General features: G+C 37.1%; 2 protein-coding genes across 2 annotated transcripts; both read left to right on the top strand.

The window, feature by feature from the left end:
• The first annotated feature begins 4,208 nt into the window (after positions 1 to 4,208).
• LOC119587490 lies at positions 4,209 to 4,622 on the top strand. The gene has a single exon (XM_037936220.1). It carries the CDS (start codon positions 4,209 to 4,211, stop codon positions 4,620 to 4,622), a length of 414 nt encoding a protein of 137 aa, XP_037792148.1.
• Positions 4,623 to 4,628: 6 nt separating this feature from the next.
• Positions 4,629 to 6,017, top strand: LOC119587501. The gene is made up of 3 exons (XM_037936231.1): positions 4,629 to 4,871; positions 5,008 to 5,733; positions 5,838 to 6,017. The coding sequence occupies exons 1-3, from the start codon at positions 4,629 to 4,631 to the stop codon at positions 6,015 to 6,017; spliced, it is 1,149 nt and encodes a 382-aa protein (XP_037792159.1).
• Positions 6,018 to 10,312: the final 4,295 nt, after the last annotated feature.

Raw genomic sequence — 10,312 nt, forward strand, 5'->3', positions numbered from 1 at the left:
CTATCTATCTATCTATCTATCTATCTATCTATCTATCTATCTATCTATATAAATATATATATGCATATATATGTATATGAATATATGTGTATATATATGCATATATATACACATATACATATATATATATATATATATATTTATATATATATATATATATATATATATATATATATATATAAATATTTAATATTTGGATGTGTGTATATGTTAAATATATATATATATATATATATATATATATATATATATGTATGTATGTGTATATATAATATAAATATATATATATATATATATATATATATATATTATATATATATATATATATATGTGTGTGTGTGTGTGTGTGTGTGTGTGTGTGCGTGTGTGTATGTGTGTATATGTGTGTGTGTGTGTGTGGCGTGTGTGTGTATACATATATATGTATGTGTGTGTATGTGTGTATGTATATATATACATATGTGTGTATATAGGTATATATATAGATAGATATAGATATAGATATAGATATAGATGTATATAATATCATTATTCAGAATTTTGATTAACGGCCGCTTTGTTAAAATTGTGTGCGGCCCGACCCAATGAATATTCATGCATACGGACAGGCATATACATAGAAATAGATGCAAATATCTGTCTATCTATCTAATAGATATACATTTATCTACCTATTTGCTAGGTATGCATGTTTTGACTGATAGATATGTATTTATTTCTGTCTATTTGCATGTCCGAATAATGAATATTTATTGGTTCGGGCTTCGTACATTTTTAACAAACCGGCCGTATTGTAATTTAGACGTTTATCTTCGGAATAGTACTCCTGCCCATCCACGAGGGTCGGGCGAGTATGCTAAAAAAAATTAATATAAAAATGTGTTTGTTTTTCTTGAGGGGGGGCGGAGCTTTTCAAGTCCTTTAGCCCCGGGCGAGGTCGCAATCAGGGGAAAGCTCCCTTTGGAGGAATCGAACCCGCGGTCGTGAATACGAGTCTGGGGTCTTAAGCCACTAAACAATCGTGGCGAGGGGCGATCAGAATTAGTTGGTAAGGGTATATGTGTGCGTGCGCGCGCGTTTGTATAGATATAAACGTGAGTTTTTAAACGTGTGTATATAAATATAACATATATGTCAATCGCAGGTGTTGTAGGGGAAGTCGCTGCCGTGGTTCAAGAGGCAGCGCACTGAACTGCAGTTGATGAGAAAGGACATCCAATCAGGCAAGGGTGTTACTCTAAATATTGTTTTATTACTTTTATTGTTTAGAATGCAGGCATTATATCTTAAAAAAAAAAAAAAATCGTGTGTGGAATAGTTCCATCGCGGGTCAAAGTAGAAATCTGCATTTTTTTTATAGTTATTATTTTTTTCCATTTCTTATTTTCCTGCCACAAACAAGATCACATTCTATAATTCTCATATTTACATATTTTTGTCCCTTTCTCTTTAGACATTTCATTGCCATTATATATAAAAGCTTATTTTTAGGGTGAATAGGTGGCCGGGTCTTTTTAAATGTTTGTCTCGTGTGAGGTATCAATCGTTTTTTTCTTTCTTTCTTTCTTTCTTTCTTCTTTCATTCTTATTCAAATATTCATTTCTACTCATTTCGTAAATCATTCTTATAAATAAAAAAAAAAAAAAATTGTCTTTCAGCCCCGGGCGTGGGGGACTCGAACCCGCGACCGCGTATTCAGCCCCGCGATCGCGGATTCGAAAAAGGCGCCTTAACCCACTCGGCCACCGTGGCGAGGGGCAACGGGAGGAAGTTAGAAGGGTATTTCATGCGCGCGCGCGCACGTATGTGTGTGTGTTCATATGTTACTGATGTAGTCAAAAACGTCAAGAATATGTTAATCGAAATGTAACTTTTTTATGGGGAGGGATATGCGTCACTCATCCCCAGACGAGGCTGCAACTAAATCTCCTTTCTCTCTTTTCAGCGAGGGCTTTCCACATCTTTCAACCTTTCAACGTGGGGCAAGATGTAATGTTGATTTTTTATTGTGTTACTACTTTTATTGCCGTTATCAGTATGGTAATTGCTGTTGTTACTATTTTATCATTATTCTGATTATTATCATTATCGCCATCATTTTATTATTAGCATCATTATTGTTATCATTATAGTAATAATAGTATCACTGTTGATGTTATTGTTATTATTATCATTATTATTATTATTATTATTATTATTTAAGTTATTGCCATTATATAATGATACCCGAGGTTATTCTATCTTTCCATCGCGAGTCAAACCAGATATCTGTATTTTTCATGTTCAGCTTTTCTCTTTTTCTCTCCATATCTTCTTGACTTCAACCCATAGACGAGATCACATTCTGTAATTCTCATATATATATTTTTTATCTATCATTTTTCTTTAGATATTTTATTATCAATATATGTGAAAGCTTTTTCTTTTGCGTGGTCGCAATCTGTTATTATTATTATATTATTATTATTATTATTATTATTTTATTCATTTTCAACCCGATACGTAAAACATTCTGATAAATAAAAGGGGGGGGGTGCCCGGGGCTTTTCATGTCTTACAGCCCCGGGCTGGGGGGGGAGGGGGATTCGAACCCGCAACCGCGTATTTGGCCCCGCGGTTGCGGGTTCGAGACAGTCGCCTTAACCCGCTCGGCCACGGTGGCGAGGATTAAGCACACATGTTTGGAAGGGGTATTTCCGTAACTCCCCCCCCTCCCCCTCTTTTTGGATGTGAACGTGGGGGGGCATGTGTGTATGTGTGTGTGTGTGTGTGTGTGGTGTGTGTGTGTGTGTGTGTGTGTGTGTGTGTGTGTGTGTGTGTGTATTAATAAATTATATCGATCAAGAATAAATATAACAGGACTTTATTATTATCATTTTTATTTTCACAATCATCGTTATATATTTGTCATTATGATCATCACTATTATTATTATCATTATAATCATATTAATTATTACTATTATTATAATTATTATTATTATTATTACTATCATTATTATTATCATAAAAATCATTATCACATTTTTTTTTTTTTTTGTCTGTGTGTGTGTGTGTGAGAGAGAGAGAGAAGAGAGAGAGAGAGAGAGAGAGAGAGAGAGAGAGAGAGAGAGAGAGAGAGAGAGAGAGAGAGAGAGAGAGAGAGAGAGAGAGAGAGAGAGAGAGAGAGAGAGAGAGAGAGAGAGGGTGCATAGATATAAACGTATATACATGTTAAACGCAGGTGTTATAGGGCAAGTCGCTGCCATGGCTCAAGAGGTAGCGCGCTGAACTGCAAGGGTGGTATTCCCAATTTCTTTTTTTTTATTATTACTTTTATTATTTAAAATACTGTCATATCTTTAAAAAAAAAAAATGTGTGTGGGATGGTACTTGATGCTATTCTATCTTTCTAATGCAGGTCAAAGTAAAAATCTGTATTTTTTATATTCAACTTTTCTTTCTTTTTTTTCTCTCTTTATTTCTCCTTTTCACAAGACGACGTTCTGTAATTTTCAAATCTATGTTTTTTCTTCTATTTTTCTTTAGCCATTTCATTGCCATTATATATAACAGCTTTTTCTTTCGGGGTAAACAGGTGGCCGGGTCTTTTCATGTGTTTCAGTCCCGGGCGCGGTCGCAATCTGTTTTTATTATTATTATTATTTCTTTAGATCTGCTAATTAAAATCAAACACCGGGTCACTGCTAGCGACCCAGGGTTATTATTATTATTATTATTATTATTATTATTATTATTATTATTATTATTGTTGTTGTTGTTGTTGTTGTTGTTGTTGTTGTTGTTGTCATTATTATCATTATATTATTATCATCATCATCATCATCATCATCATCATCATCATCATCATCATCATCATCATCATCATCATCATCATCATCATCATCACTGTTTTTATTATTATTATTATTATCATTATTATTATGATCATTATTATTATTATTATTATTATTATTATTATTATTATTATTATTTTCTTTGGATCTGCTAATTAAAATAATAATAATAATATCATTATTTTAATTAGCAGATCCAAAAATAATAATAATAATATTATTAACCCAGCCATTGGGAGTGTGCAAGCCAGTACACTTCTAGTGCCGGTCCCAAGCCCGGATAAATGGGGAGGGTTGTGACAGGAAGGGCATCCGACGTAAAACTGTGCTCCAAATCCAAAAATGAATCAGGCGGAACATTTATTTCATGATATGGCTAGGGCGTCCCCCGTAGGCGACGCGCGAGGACATCGCCGTACACTCGTGAGAAATGGACAGCGGCTACCGTATCAAGAGCGAATACGGCTAAAGAAGTTAGCTCAAAGGAGGGGGGAGAGGCAGAAGAAAGAAAATGAGACGATAGGTTTGAAGATTGGAACACTGAATGTGGGGAGTATGACAGCGAGGAGCCACGAACTGGTGGACCTGATGGAGAGGAGAAAGATAAGAATCATGTGCTTGCAGGAGACAAAGTGGAAGGGGAGTAAGCCCAAAGAACTTGGAAACGGATTTAAACTGTTCTACACAGGAGACGATGGAAGAAAGAACAGAGTTGGAATTGTTTTGGATGAGGAACTCAAGAAGGGGGTACTAGAAGTGACAAGATCTTCAGACCGAATCATCTAGCTTAAGATGGAGATGGGTAAACTGGTGGTGAACATCATGAGTGTGTATGCGGCGCAACAAGGTTGTGCAGACGAAGAGAAGGAGAAGTTTTGGGAGGAGTTGGACGAAGAAGTGAGAAAAATTCCAGCTGAGGAGAAACTATGGATAGGGGGTGATTTCAATGGACACGTTGGTGGTGATAACACAGGCAGAGAAGAGACGATGGGCAAATTTGGTTATGGTACTAAGAATGATGGTGGGGAAGAACTCGTGACATTCGCGATGAGGCATAATTTGTGGATCGTTAACACGTTCTAAAAGAAAGCCACTAGGCACAAGATCACCTACCAAAGTGGAGGCACTCAGTCACAAATAGATTACATCCTCTGCCTTCTCAAATGACAAGAATACGAAAGACTGTAAAGTAATTCTTGGGGAAAGCATCACAAACCAACACCGACCAGTCATTTGCACACTTAATGTTGTGAAGTCAAAGCCCCAGACGAAGTCAAGAACCCAGAAAATCAAGTGGTGGAAGCTAAAAGAAGCGCAGAGCAGAGATGATTTTACAGATAAGGTTAGAGAGACCCTAGAAAGACGTAGACAGGAAGAGAGGTGTGACTGGGAAACAATCGCAGAAGACATGCGGGATCTGGGAGAGAAAGTCTGTGGCAAAACCTCCGGAAAGGCAAAGGCTGGAAAGGAGACGTGGTGGTGGTGTGATGAAGTCCAGAGAAGAATTAGTGAGAAGAAGGAAGCAAAGAAGAAACTCTTTGAAGATCCATCTGAAGAGAACAAAGCTTACTACAAAACAACAAAGAAGGAAGCTAAAAGAGCTGTAGCAACCGCAAAGGCAAGAGCATATAACCAACTCTACGAAGACCTTGATACAACAGAAGGTACGAAAAAGGTACTTAGAATTGCTAAACAAAGGGACAAAAACTCGAAAGACATCTATCAGACAAAATGGATAAAGAACGATGAGGGGAATGTGTTAACAAATGATGAGGATATTCTGGAAAGGTGGCGGTTGTATTTTATGAAGCTCATGAATGAAGAAAATCCTAGGGAAGCACGTGAGGAGGAACAGGTGGGGAATCCTGGTGAGGTGGAAGCCATCACTGAAGATGAGGTGAGAAGAGCGCTAAGGAAGATGAAGGATGGGATAATTTACCAATTGAAGCATGGAAGTGCCTTGGTGAAGGAGTAACTTTCTTGTGCTCAATGCTCAACAAGATTTTCGATGAAGAAAAGATCCCAGAGTCGTGGCGGAAGAGCATACTCGTCCCTATCTATAAGAACAAAAGTGACATCATGGCCTGTGGTAACTACCGAGGCATAAAACTCATGAGCCACAGCATGAAATTATTTGAACGTATGGTTGAGCACCGACTAAGGTGTGGTGAACATCAGTGAAGAGCAGTTTGGATTCATGGAGGGGAAGTCCACTACAGATGCCATTTTCGCGCTGAGGCAAGTGCAGGAGAGCTACAGAGAAGGTCACAAAGAGCTGCATGGAGTATTCATCGATCTGGAGAAAGCATACGACAGGGTGCCACGGGAGATGTTGTGGTGTATGAGAAAGAAGAACGTCCCAGAGAAGTACATCCGTGTTGTGCAAGACATGTACAAGGAAAGTGAGACAGTGGTGAGGTGCGTGGCAGGGACAACAGAGCCGTTCATGGTGGAAGTAGGGTTGCACCAGGGGTCGGCACTGAGCCCGTTCGTGTTTGCGATCATCATGGATACCCTGACAGACGACATTAGGAAGGAGGCCCCATGGAGCATGATGTTTGCTGATGATGTAATACTTTGTTCCGAAGAGAAGGCAGACCTGGAAGTGGACCTGGAGAGGTGGCACAATGGATTGGAGAAGAGAGGAATGAAAGTGTCAAGAGCAAAGACAGAGTACATGTGTTTAAATGGAAGGCAAGGAGGGAGCGTACTGATGGACGACCAACAGCTGCCAGAAGTAACAGAATTCAAGTATCTGTGTAGTCTGCTACAATCGGATGGAGGTGTCGACAAGGAGATCAGCAGAAGGATCCAATCAGGCTGGAATAACTGGAAAAGAATGCCTGGGGTGATGTGCGACAAAAGGATACCCATAAAAGTGAAGGGAAAAATACACCAAACCGTGATCCAGCCAGCAATGCTGTATGGGTTAGAAACAGTCCCTCAAACCAAAAAGTTAACGAAGAGATTGGAGGTGGCTGAGATGAAAATGTGTAGATGGGCGTGTGGTCTTACTATGAAAGACAGGGTAAGAAATGAGGACATCCGGGAAAGAATGGGAGTAACAAATGTCGGGGTGAGAAGCAGAAGAGCGAAATTGAGGTGGTATGGGCATGTGAAGAGAAGAGAGGAGAATTACGTGGGACAGAGAATGCTTACTCTGGAACCACCGGGAAGAAGAGGAAGAGGACGTCCGAAGCAACGGTGGATGGACAACATCAAGGCAGATATGCAGGCCATTGGCGCAAAGGAGATTGACACTCAGGACAGAAGGACTTGGAAGAAGTTCGTATCCGCCGCAGCGACCCCATACTAAATGGGAAAAGCTCGAAGAAGAAGAAGAAGAATATTATTATTATCATTATTATTATTATTATTATTATTATTATCATTATTATTATTATTATTATTATTATTATCACTATTATTATCAGTATTCATTTTCAACTCGTTACGTAAAACATTCTGATAAATAAAAGGGGGGTGGTATAAATTTAGAGTGAATAGGTGGCCGGGTTTCAGTCCCGCGTGAGGGCGCAATCGTTTTATTTATTTTTTTTGTTCTTTCTGTCTTTCTTCATTTTTTGCTTTTATTCTTATTCATATATCCATTTCTACTCATTTTGTAAAACATTCTTATAAATAAAAGTTGTTGTTTTTTTTTTTTTGGGGGGGGGATTCGAACCCGCGAACGCGTATTCGGCCCCGCGATCGCGGATCCGAGACAGGCGCCTTAACCCGCTCGGCCACCGTGGCGAGCGGCATCGGGAGGAAGTGAGAAGGGTATTTAATGCGCGCGCGCGCATGTGTGTCTCTTCATGTGTTCCTGATGGATTCAGAAACGTTCAATAATACGATAATTGAAATGTATTTTTTTTCTTTTTCTTTTTCTTTTTCTTTTTATTCCTATTATTATCATTAATTTATTTTCACCGTTATCATTAATATTTTCACTTTTATTACCATTCTTGTTTTTTATTATCATTAATATTTTCACTATCATTATCACTGCTACTTTTTATCATGTTTATTATTGTCATTGTTACTATGATAATTACTATCATTATTGTTATTATAATAACCATGATTATTATCAGTTATCAACATTAGTATTATGACAAATATGATTAATAATAATAATAATAATAATAATAATAATAATAATAATAATAATAATAATAATAATAATAATAATATCTTCATCATCATCGTCTACATGTGCATGTATATGTAATATATTCTTCCCTTCTTTTTAGTCTTAAGTAGTGTTTTTTTCATGTCTGTTTCTTGGTCCAAGACCCTTGCCTATATGTAACCCTTATATGTATGCATGCGTGTGTGTGACAGTGTCTTTAGATATAAACGTATGTACATAAATAGAATATATATGTCAAACGGAGGTGTTACAGAAGTCGCTGCCATGGCTCAAGAGGTATTGCACTCAACTGCAAGGGTGGTACTCCCGTTTTTTATTTCTTTGTTATTATTATTGTTATTATTATTATTATTATTATCATTATTTAAGGTATTGTTATTATATTTTCAACTTTTTTTTCTTGAAATGATACCCAAGGTTATTCTATCTTACTGTCGCGGGTCACAGTAGAATTCTGTATTTTTTATATTTAATTTTTCTTTCCTTTTTTTTCTCTCTCTTTCTCTCAATTTCTCCTTTTCACAAGATCACATTCTGTAATTCTCAAATATATGTTTTAGCTTTTTTTCTTTAGCTATTTCACTGCCAATATATATAAAAGCTTTTTCTTTTAGGGTGAACAGGTGTCCGGTTGCGACCTCGCACGGGACTGATCCCGTGCGAGGGCGCAGTCTGTTTTTATTATTGTTGTTGTTGATTCATTAATTTTCTGCTCGTTATGTAAAACCTTGTGATAAATAAAATTTATTTTTTGGGGGGTGGGGGAGTGCCCAGGGCTTTTCATGTTTTTCAGCCCCGGGAGTGTGTGTGTGTGTGTGTGTGTGTGTGTGTGTGTGTGTGTGTGTGTGTGTGTGTGTGTGTGTGTGTGTGTGCGGACTCGCGACCGCGTATTTAGCCCCGCGATCGCGGATCCGAGACAGGCGCCTTAACCCGCTCGGCCACCGTGGCGAGGGGCATCCGGCCATAAAAGATCATCATGGCGACCCTATATAGGAATGGGAAAAAATAAGAAAAAAATCGAGTACATATAACAGGACTTTATTATTATCATTTTTATTGTCATCGTTATATGTGTTATTGTCATTATTATCATTATTATTATTATTATAATCATTATCATTAATATTATTACAATTGTTATTATTATTATTATTATTATTATTATCATTATATTAATATTATTATTATTATTATTATAGTAGTAACACAATAAAAAAATCATTATCACAATTAATCATATTTCATAACCTTTACCACAAACAAATTATTATCACAATCATTATCACCATTAATCATATTTTTTACGCTCACCACATACACAAGGTGAAGGTATATAACGCGCACGCCCCCCAGTATGTCTGTGTGTGTATTTGTGAGAGAGAGAGAGAGAGAGAGAGAGAGAGAGAGAGAGAGAGAGAGAGAGAGAGAGAGAGAGAGAGAGAGAGAGAGGGACGGAGGGAGGGAGGGAGAGAGAGAGAATATAGATATAAACGTATATACATAGATATAACATAAACGCAGGTGTTTAGAGGTAGCGCGCCGAACTGTATGGGTGGTACTTTCAAATATTCTTTTCTTACTTTTATTATGTAAAATGCTGATATATCTTTTTTTTTTAATGTGTGTGGGATGATACATGAGGTTATTATATCTTTCTATCGCGGGACACAGTAGAAATCTGTATTTTTTATATTCAACTTTTTTTTCCTCTCTCTCTCTTTATTACTCCTTTTCGCAAGATCACATTCTGTAATTCTCAAATATATGTTTTTTAGCTATTTTTCTTTAACTATTTCACTGCCAATATATATAATAGCTTTTTCTTTCGAGGTAAAGAGGTGGTCGGGTCTTTTCATGTGTTTCAGTCCCGGGTGAGGTCGCAATCTGTTTTTATTATTATTATTATTATTATTATTATTATTATTATTATTATTATTATTATTATTATTATTATTATTAATATTATTATTATTATTATTATTATTATTATTATTATTATTATTAATATTATTATTATTATCATATCATCATTATTATTATTATCATTATTATTATTAATTTATTCATTTTCAACCCGTTACGTAAAACATTCTGATAAATAAAAAGGGGGGGGGGTGCCCGGGGCTTTTCATGTCTTTCAGCCCCGGGCGGGGGGGGGGGGGGATTCGAACCCGCAACCGCGTATTCGGCCCCGCGGTTGCGGGTTCGAGACGGGCGCCTTAACCCGCTCGGCCACGGTGGCGAGGATTAAGAAGTAATGTTTGGAAGGGGTATTTCCGTAACTCCGCCCCTCCCACTTTTTAGATGTGAACGTGGGCGG

This window comes from Penaeus monodon, chromosome 3, assembly GCF_015228065.2.
Source record: "Penaeus monodon isolate SGIC_2016 chromosome 3, NSTDA_Pmon_1, whole genome shotgun sequence".
Taxonomy (NCBI): Eukaryota; Metazoa; Arthropoda; class Malacostraca; order Decapoda; family Penaeidae; genus Penaeus; species Penaeus monodon.